At 38.0% G+C, this 13671-nt stretch overlaps 1 protein-coding gene across 1 annotated transcript in view; it reads left to right on the top strand.

Moving 5' to 3' along the window:
• PKD2 (polycystin 2, transient receptor potential cation channel) overlaps nt 1-13671 on the top strand; it is an 83498-nt gene that overhangs the window by 62391 nt on the left and 7436 nt on the right. Inside the window, exons 8-13 of the mRNA XM_007951699.2 lie at nt 1030-1197; nt 4219-4400; nt 5520-5640; nt 10104-10202; nt 13012-13133; nt 13397-13514. Coding sequence (XP_007949890.2) covers nt 1030-1197; nt 4219-4400; nt 5520-5640; nt 10104-10202; nt 13012-13133; nt 13397-13514 — 810 coding nt within the window. The remainder of the gene's footprint in view (nt 1-1029; nt 1198-4218; nt 4401-5519; nt 5641-10103; nt 10203-13011; nt 13134-13396; nt 13515-13671) is intronic.

Here is a 13671-nt window from a genome sequence, read left to right as displayed (position 1 = left end):
TGAGACCAACAACCATGTGAGCCATTGCTGTGATAATAACCTGACCATGGTCTGTACAGCCATCTTGGGAAGGGCTAATGAAGTGGTTTTTGGCCAGCACCCATGAGGAGAGAGAATGAACAGCAAAGGTGGTACAACTAGCCACAACCCATTTACTGTGGATTAAGACTCCACATGAGGGCAAGGTTTTACGGATAACCCTAATACTTTCCACATACACATCTTAATCCAGTGGATCGATGCCAACTAAGGGGGCCAGTGTTCCCCTCAGATTTTGTTGGATAGCCCAGAACTAAAGCAGATATGAAAAGTTATATATATATTCATGAGACAAAGCATAGAAAAAAGGGAGAAAGACCCTTGGCTTTTATGTTTCCCCCTGGAATGAACCAAGTTCATTCTTGCCTCTTACGAGTACTCCATTTTGATAGGTCTTGTTTCACTCCTCATCTTGTGCTAACTCTTAAGTTTTTTGTATCGTTTAACGTTGTGGGTTTGTCTGATCTTTAACCAGAGTATAAATTTCTTGTGGGCATGGTTTGTGTGTTTTACTTCAATGTTTTCCTCTTAGCCCCAGCACAATGTTATGTGCATAGGTATCCACCAGGTATATGTTGTATACATCAAAGAATGGAATGCTGGAAATTGGAGAAACCAGAAAGGAAAAAACTGAAAGCAAGACGAGGCTGAGAAAGCAAAAGGGCAAAAAATCGTTTAAGCGAGAGATGACAGAAAAAAAGGAAGGCGTTCTTGTTTGAGCTTAATTTTGTTAATAGCATCATCACACTCACTGATGTCTATTCCTGATTCAGGAAGTGCAAGGAACATAGTGGGGTTTTATTTATTTATTTAATGGCAGCGCTCAGCACTTTCCATTGTGTGGGTGACTTTTATTAATGCTGTTGGGTTGGAATAATGGTGAGCCCTAGAATTTATAAATTGGTAAAGAAAAATAAGTTGGCTACTTTAAGGTAAATGACAGATTTCTAATATAGTGTAATGAAGTGTATACATCTCTTTGTTTTGTAGCTGTCCCTGGTAGCTATAGTAATTAACATATATAGAACTTCAAGTGTGGAGGTGCTGGTACAGTTTCTGGAGGATCAGAATACTTTCCCCAACTTTGAACATCTGGCACACTGGCAAATACAGTTCAACAATGTAGCTGCTGTCACAGTATTTTTGGTTTGGATTAAGGTAATTTATAAATTTCATGTTTTGACTTTTTAATAATATTTTATTTTATTAACATGAGTCATGGAAAATGTCGGAGGACTTGAATTTGCCTGTGGCCAAATTCAGGTGGCCATCCAAAGCTGTGCCATATTTTATATGTAAATATGAATACTGGGCTCATGTGATCATTCGTCTCATTGTGAATGATGGTACGACTGCTGGTGCCCCCAGTTTTGAAAGACCTGTCCTTGTAGGTGTCATTTAGAAAATGCAGTAAGAGGCCTTTTCATGACGTCACTTGGACCTGGGGCCCCTGGCTGCTCTGACACTGACAGTTCCAAGTCTCACCTGCCATGGGGTGACTAGGTGAAGAATCAGGAACTAACAATAAAGAGGGCAAAGGACGGGGCGCAGGCTGTACTTGGAAATGCTTATTGGCAAGAATACCTCTTTTCCAGGTGAAGGTCATAGAGTATCTTTACCTGGAATTGAGATTGAAACAGACTCTCTTTCTGAATAGTTTCTTCATCACTTTTTCCTAAGGCATACTGTGCATTTCCATATATGTGAGATGTTAGAACATTTCATATACAATGAGCCTTAATTCTGGAGATGCAGGAAATTACATTAATTCTGAGGCAGCTTCCAGCTTGTCACCAGCTCAGGTTGTACGACTGTTCTTCTACACATGTTGTTGCTGTTAGGTGCTGTCGAGTGAGCTCTGGCTCATGGTGACCCTGTGAACAACAGAGCGAAACACTGCCTGATCATGGGCCAGCCTCACAATCCTTGCTATATCTGAGCCCATCATTCCAGCCGCTATGTCAATCCATCCCGTTGAAGGTCTTTCCCCTTTTGCACTGACCCTCCACTTTACCAAGCATGATATCCTTCTCCAGTGAATGGTCCCTTCTGACAACATGACCAAAGTAGGTGAGACGAAGTCTGACCATTCTGGCTTCCGAGGAGCATTCCGGCTGCACTTCAGGACAGATTTGTTAGTTCTGACAGTACATGGTATTTTTGGTATTCTTCATCAACACCACAACTCAAAAGCATCAACTTCTTCAGTCTTCTATTTAAACTTAAATTAATAAAAATTAAATCTGATTCAAAATTCAGTTCCTCATTCACACTAGTCACTTTTTGAGTGCTTCATATCCACATGTGACTAGTGCCCACTGTATTGGACAGTGCAAATATAGAACATTTGTATCATAGAAAGTTCTTTCGAACAGCACTGTTGTAGAGGGTATGCACTACAAGTACTCACCAGCTGTTTACACTTGGAAAGCCTGAGGTTGGTCAGAGGACACAGACCTCATCTCGGTGTCTCTCATCCTGTTTTTTCAACTAGCTGTGTGTTCAGGCTAAACTATCACTAAAGCACCAAACCTTTATCACAAGATAGTAATAATAACCAATATCTCAAACTAATAAGAATTGTATTAAGTAATGTGATTGCAATACCTTTCAAAAAAGAAATTTTTTGTGGCCACAAACATAAATTTATAAGAGGCCTTTAAGTAAAATTCTAGAGAATTCCTTTCAATGTATGCCTCAGGCTGTGTGTTTCTATTTTATGCTTCGCTAATAATTATCTTGCCCCCAAACCTTTACCATCAAGGTTCTTTAAGGGAGGGATCATGATGCATTCTTCAAATGTATCCCTCCTCCAAGGTCTCTGAGTAGAGCTATGCAGGTTGTGATGCCCCTCTGGGTTATAATACCCTCCAAGTTGTGAACCACAGAACTTGGGCAGCCATCCTCAGTGCCTTTTCTATAAAAACACTTAATATGACATGGGAGTCACATAGAACTGGGTTCAAAGCCTGACTCCAAGTTTCAATTAGACTCCTGGAGATAGAGTACCAATATTTCAGTCATTGTGCAGGCAATGGGAGTTCTGGTGGCATAGTGCCTAAGGCATTTGACTGCTAACCAGAAGCCTGGCGGTTCAAACCCACCAGCCACTCTTTGGAAGGAAGATTGGGTGATCTACGTCAGAAAAGATACCACCTTGGAAACCCAAAGAGGGGTCACTATGAGTCGAATCAACTGGACAGCAGTGAGTTTGGGTTTTGTGTGTGTGTGTGTGTTCAGGCAGTGTACATAAAGCCCTCATCATAGTGCCTGACACATAGCTGGTGCACAGTAACTGGCAGTGTGGTAGTTCAGTTTGTGTGTCAACTTGGCTGAGCCTGGTTGAATGGCTGGGCATCTGGATATAGTATTCCCCATGATGAGACTGGTAAATCAACTCCATGGTGGAATCTACTATGAGCAGCTGAGTAGCTGCTTTAGGAATGTCTGCTTCCTGTATATAAGGAGAAGCCTTGAGGAATGGTCTCTAGTTTGGACCGTGCATGTAGCTGTGTTGTTCAGCAGCCTGCAATGCTCTGGTGACTTTGGGACTTAAAATGGACTTGAATTAATGTCCTGCCATGTGGTTTGGTAACATCAAGACTATGCCTTTTTACTTGTTAACCTTGAGTTTGTCAGCCTCAGCAGCTAGCAGCTGAATGAAGAAATGCCTCTAGCTCCAGTGATCTGGGAGCACGAGGCAGAGCTGGACCCCAAGGTTGAGGGACTTTCACCTAGCCCCTAGAGCCTGGCACTTTGAACTTGGACTTAAAGCCTCCAAACTGTAAGAGAATAAACTCCTGTTTGTTAAGGCCATCCCATTTGTGGTATATTCCTGTCAGAGTGGCAGTAGGGAACCAGAGCAGACAGTATTAATATGCAGTAAGTTTGGTTTGGGCCTTCTTTTGGATTTTATTTAGTTTTCATTTGTGGGTGTAGTTTTTTTTTCCCCTTTCTCTTGTACTGTAACTTGGGGGAGGAGAGAATAACACTAGTCACTTTAATTATAGTTAACTTGTTTTCATTATATTTTAATAATCATGGGAAACGTAGGCAACATGAGAGCAAGAACTTCCGAAAACAGTGCCTGAGTGGTAGGCACTTGGCAAGTACTTTTTGAACAAGAAAATAAAAGTTCTTGGGTTGGAGAAAACAAGTAATTTCTTCTCTCTTTTATAGCTCTTCAAATTCATCAATTTTAACAGGACTATGAGCCAGCTCTCCACAACCATGTCTCGGTGTGCCAAAGACCTCTTTGGTTTTGCTATCATGTTCTTCATTATTTTCTTAGCTTATGCTCAGTTGGCATATCTTGTCTTTGGAACTCAGGTTGATGACTTCAGCACTTTCCAAGAGTGTATGTAAGTATATATAAAATTAAAAAGAAATATGTAATCAGAGATGTCAGTGCCCTGTCAAGGATAAAGAGACTTTCATGACTGTTATTTGACCACCACGTGTTTAAAAATACTTATTTAAAATAAAAAGTAATTACTTTTCCCAGAAACACTGACCTACTAATACACATAAGACAATATATTCTGAAATGCTGATGCTTAAGATAGCAGCCCTAAAGTAATATGATATAGTAGAATACCCTTAAGAAACCAATACTTTTCCAAAAACCAAGGTCTTTTTAGTACCAAATGCACAGAGTAGCTTTGAAAAGGCCATTAAGTGTGTGTTTTTATTCTTATTGAGTATTATGACCATTTATGTTGAACTCTAAGTTGTGTTCTAAGTGGGGGGAAATGGTGTTTCTGATATTCTAGGAGAAACTCAGGCTAGAACAGGAATTTTCACTTTTGTTTGTGAAGTTCCCAAACAAGATATTAAAAGGAAAAAAAAAGAAACCAGTACCAGATTACCATACTATTTAGGGGAATTGTTAGGAAAGGAGAAGATCACAGTAATGGGAGTTAACAGGGCTTTGTGCACAGAGGCTTCCTCATTAATGTTGCTGTTTGATGAAAGTCAGGAATGAAAATTATTTTACTGAGAAAGACCCAGCGTGGACAGCACCTGGCCACCTGATCCAAAATATTGGATCTTTGAAGGCATACAATTTTGTATCTTGCCTAAAAATTTTTAAAAAATAATAAAAGATTTTAAAATCAGACCCAGGGTAACCATCATAAAAAGTTAGAGTAACTATATTTTACTCAGATTATGTGTTGAATTCTTATAGCTGATTGGTTTATAAGTCATCAAATAATAACTTCATATAAATTAATGATGTTTTCTTGTTTGCCAAATGAAAATGACATACTTAACATGAAATTACATTATTTTTATTTCAGAAAATTTCAATTTATATAACTAACAAAAATTTCCCAAAGAGATTGACAGTTTTCTGTTATTTGGTAGTTATCTACACTTATATAAAGATCCTAAAGTGTGACATCTTCTTTAAGAAATGTTACATCAACTGGTGGACATTCTTTGTTTTTGTATTTTGGTGTTTTGTTTTGTTTTTATAGCTTCACTCAATTCCGTATCATTTTGGGTGACATCAACTTTGCAGAGATTGAGGAAGCTAATCGAATTTTGGGACCAATTTATTTCACTACCTTTGTGTTCTTTATGTTCTTCATTCTTTTGGTATGTACATTTTTGTTTATAGTGAGGGGATTTAAACTTTATGTTCATAAATCACCATCTTCTCTTTTCTGTCGTGCTCAATTTCCTGTCGTTTAAATAAAGATTCAGGAAGTATGAAAAATGTCATTGCTAGAAAATGTATTTTATTTTACTCTTCATTGATTCACAGTTTTAAGTCTTAACCAAGTATCTTGTCCATGGACTTTAATTTATCCATATACATGTGTCTAATCAATGCCAAAAATATTAGATCAAGTGCAGCTTTAGTGACCTAACATATTGCTTTAGCTAGAAAGTAGAATATGCTTACTTGTTTTTTTTAGCACAAATGTCAGCACTTTCATAGTCACTTATTAGCATGACTTAACATTTCTCTCTTTGTTTCTTTAAACAAGAAGAACTGACAGCAAGCTAGATCCAGGATGTCAATACTATTGTTCAGTGAATTGTTCCTTGTCAAAATTGAGATACTCAGTTTTAGCTTACTCATGTTTCACTCATCCAGAAACTGCCTACAAAGGATATTCAAATGCTAAGTTTAAAACTAAATCTAACCATGTATGGAAATTGGTATTAAAAACTACTTTTAAAAAGTTTTTATTCTGTTCATTTAGTACAAATGAATGTTTTTTCCCCTAAGCTTATTAAGATGTTTTTAAAAAAGCATTTTATTCTTTACTTTAACATTTATATATTCATTTATCCCCTGAGAAAGCATTAAATTAAATTAGTTTAACTTAGGCAGTGGGCATTTTGTTTATCTAAACACTAGCATTTAAGACTTTCCTTACATGAACTGTTATCTTAAGAAAATAAAATTGTTTTCATTTTCAATAGATTTCATCAAGGTCCTTTATATAAGATTATATGATCACATTTTCAGTAAATCAGTGTAATTTATAGTATATTAGTGCATACTCAAACTCACTGTCCAACCCTCAATATGTTTCCAAGGCTGTAAATCTTTAAAGAAGCAGACTGCCTCATCTTTCTTCCACAGAGCAGCTGGTGGGTTCAAACTACCAACCTTTTGGTTACAAATACCTTAACCACTACACCACCACAGTGCCTTTATTAGTGCATAGTGTATATTAGTGTTATAGTGTGTGGTATATATCAAGTTGGTGGCGCAGTGCATAAGGCATTTGACTGCTAACCAGAGCTTGGCAGTTCAAACCCACCAGGTGCTCTGCGGAAGAAAGAAGATAGTCTGCTTCTGTGAAAATTTACAGCCTTGAAAACCCAATGGGAGTTGCACTGAGTTGCAACTGACTCAGTGGCAGCAGTGGGTTTGGGTTTATATTAGAGGGAATATTAGATGTCCTTTAACTAAAAGGACTGAAAGGATCAGAATATTTCTAAGTATCTTATGCTTGTATCATGGCAAGTTTTTAAACTTAAGTCTCTTGAGTTTCTGCTTCCTGTCATTAAAGAAAAAATAAGAGAGGAAGAGTAAGCCTTTGTTACATTGTTACAATCTGGAACATCTGAATCTCTACTGAGAAAGCAAAAACAAGGAAATGAGAATTCTGCAGCACAGGCTATGGACTACCTCAGGCCACCTAAATTTTCCTTGTTTGTCAATCTGCCAAATAAGGACCATCATGGTGGCAATTTTAAATGCTCAATTGTAGGCTCATTTAAATGTCATTTACTAGGCAACACCTTCTAGATTATTCAATTATTTCACCAGTTCAAACACCAGAACATGAAAAGCAGCTCTTAGTTTTTGTTTTTCATATGAAAAGTACATTTTTTATACTACTGAACATAAAGGAATTACCCTCCCTTCACCTCTCAGAAAGAGAGAGGCTACAGTTGATACAAACTTCCTTTTTTTTCCCCCCACAAGTATTTTATTTTGTTGTTGTTGAAAATATACAAAGCAGCACATACACCAGTTTATCAGCTCTACAGGTACAGTTCTGTGACAGTGGTTACATTCTTCAAGTTGTGAAACCATTTTCACCCTCCTTTTCTAAATTATTCCACCACCATTAATATAAATGGACTGCCTCCTTAACTTTCTATCTAACCTTTCAAGTTGCTGTTGTCAATTTGATCCCATGTAGATCGTTCTTTAAAAGAGCACAGTGTTTCAAGGCAGTCAGTTTTTACTAATAAAGCCAAACTATTGTTGATAGAAACCTTTCCTTTAAGGAAGGGGCAAGCTGAGTACAGGGTTGGCCATCTTTCCCAGATTTCTGCCAGATGTTAATTGCACCTGCTTAGCCAGAAGCCTCTATGGTGTAAGATAGCCCAGAGCAAAGGCCCCGTCTTCAACAGGGAAAAATCTCCTAGTGCAGACCTCAGTCTGGTAAGTGAACCTCGGATGGAGCTCTGGTAGCATAGTGCCTAAGGCACTTGACTGCTAACCAGAAGGCTGGCGGTTCAAACCCACCAGCCACTCCTCACAAGGAAGATGGGGCAATCTACTTCCTTAGAGATACTGCCTTGGAAACCCAAGGAGGGGTCACTATGAGTCGGAGAGTTGGCACATAAGAACAACAACAACTCTGAGACAAGATGGAGAAGAAGAGGGTGAACTTCAAATTCCCATACCTTCAGAGCCTTTCTCAGCCACTTTCTAATTTTCTAAATCTCAATTGATCCTTTTCAACTAAGACATTAGCAGGCATGAGTGACCAACCATTTGGAAAAAAGAGCAGAACACTGATTGCCTGGCTTGGGAGAGAAAAGATGGGAGGTGTTAACTCCCATTGCATTTATCTGCCCTTGGAATTCAGCATTAGGCTAGGGATTTTCATGTATATTCTGTTCCCATTTCTGCTGCAGAATCTTAAACAGCATTCTTTCATTTAGTGTATAGCCCATTAAAATAATAAAGGCTGCTTGTGTTCAAGTGATCTCTGGTGGCATCATTGTTAAGGCATTTGACTGCTGATCAAAAGGTTGGCGGTTCGAACCCACCAGTGACTCCATGAGAGAAAGAGGAGGCAGTTTGTTTCCTTTTAGAGTTATAGCTTTGGAAACCTTGTGGAGTAGTTCTGCTTTGTCCTCTTGGGATGGTAAGAGTCAGAATGGACTTGATGGCAGTGGGGTTTTTTGTTTGTTTGTTTTGGATTTGTTCATTCATTCATCCATATTTGCTGAGGTGCTCTTATTCCAGGTAATGTGCTAGATACTGGGGATACAGTGGTAAGGAAAAGAGAGAGCAATCCTGTCCTCATTAACATTCCACAGACATAGAGGGAAAACAGAAGTACTCAAGTACCAATTGTTTTTGAGTTGATTCTAATTCATAGTGACCCTGTGGGACAGAGTAGAACTGTACCATAGGGTTTCTAAGACTGTAAATCTTTGTGGAAGCAGACTGCCTCATCTTTCTCCATGGAGCAGCTCGTGGGTTTGAACTGAAGACCTTGCCATTAGCAGCTACGAACTTTAATCACTCTGCTACCAGGGCTCCATATCAAATACCTGACCATATAGTTACAAACCATAGTTAGGTACTGAAAAGGAAGAACAGAGGGAGGTGTGTAAAAGATCTGTTGCGTGTGGTGCTTCAAGAAAGTATCTTGGAAATACAAACCATGTTAAAATTAGAAACCATTAGTAATGGAGAAAGGAAAAGAGACTAATCATTATTAAGTAATAATTATAAATTATACAGTGCTTCCCATGCATCAGGCCCTGTCTTAATAACTTTTATAGATGGTCACAATAATCCTCACTATTAGTTATAATAGTTATTACTATAATAATTATAAATACAAAAATAAATAAATAGAATTTAAATTGAGGTTTAAAAAGTTGACAACTTAAATTCTGCCCAAAGAGAGAAAGTTAATAAATGACAGTTATCAAATCCCCACCCAACAACAAAAAAGAAATGTTGACAACATTGTGTTGACAGTACCAAGATGAAACTCAAGTTATCTGACTTCAAAGTCTGTCTTTTCCTCTAAACTCTTCTTGACTCTCTTCCTAAAATACCTGACTGCATTCCTAGTAATTATGTTTGAGAACATGTTAAGCACAATGACTCTTTTTGCAAATATCTTTCCAGTTCTTGGAAGTATGCTCTGTAAATCCTAAATACTGTTCTAGAATAATATTTGGAATAAGCATAGAATTCCACTTGTCCATTTTGCCTGTTGAACTATGAAGAGCACTTATAGTAATTTCTGTGGATTGTAAAAATTGTAAAAAAATAGGTAAACAAAAAGAAGAAAATAATCTCACCACTCATAAATACATTAATATTTTGTTGTATTTAATTCTTGTCTCTATTTGCAAATTGTATCTCAGTATATTGTTTTAAAACAAGTAAGAATATATATATAGGCATGATTTATAGAGAAAATAATTTTCCCAAAGGTATGATAGCAAATTATAGAAAAGGTGAGCAAAAAAGCATGTGCCAGATTTTTGGATTAATGTTTGCAAGATATCTTTAGATTCCTTTCTTTAATCTCAGTGTTCCTTTGATTTACAAACAGAATATGTTTTTGGCCATCATCAATGATACTTACTCTGAAGTTAAATCTGACTTGGCCCAGCAGAAAGCTGAAATGGAACTGTCAGATCTCATCAGAAAGGTATGAACAGCTTTATTCTCAGAATTGCTTTATTTCCTGCATAAAATGAGCATTGTTTTGGCCAATTTTCAAATCAACATTGATCTACTGAAGTTGCTCAAAATAAAGAGTAGATTGCTCTCTTTCAGGCACAATTTAAATGTACTCTCTCTTAGAGTCTTGATGGGTATGCTGTTACCTAGGACTTTAATTCTGGGAATCCTTTCCATCCCTGGAATTAAATGCTCATTAATCTCTTAACATTTACCGAGCAGATCTGCTAACTTCATCTCCTTTATTTGTCTTGACACCTCTAAATGACTCTCACTTAGAAATCCAGAGTTCAAACTAAATGGAAGGGAAGATTTTATATAAAGACCATTCAATTTCTTCTACTTCAAATCCTGCTAAAAAAAAAATTGAGGGGAAAATACTTGGTCGTTAATTCCTTATAGGTACCGTTCCAAGAAAAATAAATAGTTAAAATAGTTAAAGGAAAAGGTCCTGGGACTCAGGCCATAGGCTAGAGGCCTGAGAACTTTTACTTCTACACCTTCTCAGGAAGTAGTTGTTAAATGGAAGGGCAGGACAGGAAATTGGGGCAGCTTTGATCTTCTCAATGTGACTTCTTTATTTGATTTAAAGTATAAAACTGTGCGGCAACAAATAACTACATTTGAAGTACACAACTTGTTTCCTAACATCTTTTTGCTAAGATACAGTGGCTCTATAACTATAATGTTTTTCTTTTGGCTCAAGCCATGGGACTATGTTGTCTGTAAATCACATTATACTGTAGAACTTCAGCTTGTTAACCAATTCCCTTAGATGGAATCTAAGATTCCTGTAATCCTGAATGCTGCAGAAGTCAGTTACATTTTAGGAAATCTCAAATGTGTACACAGCCTGTCCTCCCTTTGCACAGTTCTGGTATGTACCCACTGCAGTTACCAGGGTTTATTCAGTAACCTCATTCCCTCGGTAACATGGTTCAAGTGTCACTTAATCGCAGGGTATTAACTGAGTAAATAGTATCAAGTACAAATTTCACTGCTAGCTCTTCAGTCCACAAATCATTACAAAAATAACAGATGCATATTGTGATCGGTGATCAATCACATCATTTCCGTCAAAGTCTGTTGGTGATTGGTCATTGCACACGTTACTCAGTTCATGCACAAATTGCAAAGCATGTAGTTGTGTTGCTTTCTTGCTTCCAAGTGTTAAACCCATGTTGACAGTTTACAAAACTGAATAATTGAAAGAGAAAATTAGCCAGAAAAGATGAACATACAGCAAAGAAACACAAAGTGATCATAGAGACAATTCTGACTCAAAGTGACAGAGCAGAACTAGGACAGAGCAGAACTGCCTCATAGTGTTTTCCAGGCTAAAATGTTTACAGAAGCAAACTGCCTCATCTTTCTCCTGCGGAGCAGCTCGTGGGTTTCAACCCCTAACCTTTCGATTAGTAGCAGAGCACTTAACCACTGTGCTATCAGGACTTCTAAAGTGGTAAAACTGGAAGTGAAATTCAAATTGAAAGTAAGTGTAATTAAAAAGATTTAAATGACTGTGGGAATGTTGACACACTACTGTTTGACAGACTCGCAATAAATCAAGATACACAGGTTTAGTGAAGGCAAACTTACAAACATAAATGAGGAATGTGCCTGTGATATAAAGGATGACAGTGTCTCAGGGAAGTGATGCAAAACACTTCACATTAAAGGAACTTCCATGAGAAGAAGCACTTCACATTAAGGGAACTCTGGGGCATATTTCACGACATTGAAAGTGGAAAGGATAAAATGTTAGAAGTTTATCCACACAAAAAAGTGTGACAGTTAATTAGCCAAGGAATCCAAAAGACACTCACTCCTTATCAGGTTATATGATAAGAAAGCAAAGACTATTCAAACCACATTGGGTAAATCTTTTACAAAGAAATAAAACACTTTAATTCTCAGTGTCTAAGGAGCTCTGGTAGCATAGTGGCGAAGACACTTGCCTGCTAACCAGACGGCTGGCGGTTCAAACCCACCAGCCACTCCTCGGAAGGAAGGTTGGGCAATCCTACTTCCGTAGTGATACTGCCTCGGAAACCCAAGGAGGGGTCGCTATGAGTCGGGGCCGACTCGATGGCACATAACAACAACAACAACAACGTTTTACATTTTAGTGTTCTAAGTAAATACTGTTGTTGTTGTTGTTGTTATGTGCCGTCGAGTCAGCCCTGACTCATAGCGACCCCTCCTTGGGTTTCCGAGGCAGAGGCAGTATCACTACGGAAGTAGGATTGCCCAACCTTCCTTCCGAGGAGTGGCTGGTGGGTTTGAACCGCCAGCCGTCTGGTTAGCAGGCAAGTGTCTTAGCCACTATGCTACCAGAGCTCCCTAAGTAAATACTAGTTTTGCTATTTTTAATTTCTTTATAAGTTTATAACTGACAGTAAAGGAGTTTTTAATGTTTTAACAGAAATTGTTAAAGGTCACAGAACAATCATAACTTTCCCATTGATTTATTAAGATCATTTTGGACACTTTCAGCTTGCAGGGTCATTTTTATAATCTCACGCTACATAAAGTAAGAGGTGACTGAAGTTTGGTAGTGAAATATCTTTATTTATATTCCTCTGGAAGTTTTTTACATAACATGTGTAAGGATGTTACTGACTGTGAGATAATATAGAAAATAAATATTTAAACCATAACTCATTTCCAGTCATGGAGATGTTTTTTTTCTGTCAGTTACTAGTAGTTACTACTTTTAATGGAGAAAGCAAATGCAAAATGAGAATATATTAAACCAAGTTTTTTTCTTTTAACAGGGCTACCAAAAAGCCTTGGTCAAATTAAAATTGAAAAAAAACACTGTGGATGACATTTCAGAGAGTCTGCGGCAAGGGGGAGGCAAGTTAAACTTTGATGAACTTCGACAAGATCTCAAGGGGTGAGAGTCACATTTCCTGAGGCCCTGGGAAATTCATAAGTCTAAAGATAAATTCTTGGTGATAAGGGTATCTTTGGCCCAAGTATGCATAGAAATATTTTTTTTTTGTTTTATTTTCCCTCCAGAGGTGGGTGTCTTTCTAAAATAGGTTGTAAGAGAAGGGCTGGCCTTTATCTCCTTTCCTTCTATGTTTTGATGTCTTTTTGTTTGAGTTGGGCCGTGTACATGAATGAGTTCATCTGTATTCTTTTCAATAATTTCAGGAAGGGCCATACTGATGCAGAGATTGAAGCAATATTTACAAAGTATGACCAAGATGGAGACCAAGAACTGACTGAACATGAACATCAGCAGATGAGAGACGACTTGGAAAAAGAGAGGGTGGGTCTATATTGTTGTTGTTGTTGTTGTTTGCCGTCGAGTCGGCCCCGACTCATAGCGTCCCCTCCTTGGGTTTCCGAGGCAGTATCACTACGGAAGTAGGATTGCCCAACCTTCCTTCCGAGGAGTGGCTGGTGGGTTTGAACCGCCTGCCTTC

Source organism: Orycteropus afer, unplaced genomic scaffold, assembly GCF_000298275.1.
Source record: "Orycteropus afer afer isolate SDZICR_OR568_19922 unplaced genomic scaffold, OryAfe1.0 scaffold00309, whole genome shotgun sequence".
NCBI lineage: Eukaryota > Metazoa > Chordata > Mammalia > Tubulidentata > Orycteropodidae > Orycteropus > Orycteropus afer.
Note: the sequence above shows the minus strand (reverse complement) of the source record. Positions and strands in the feature narration are given on the sequence as shown.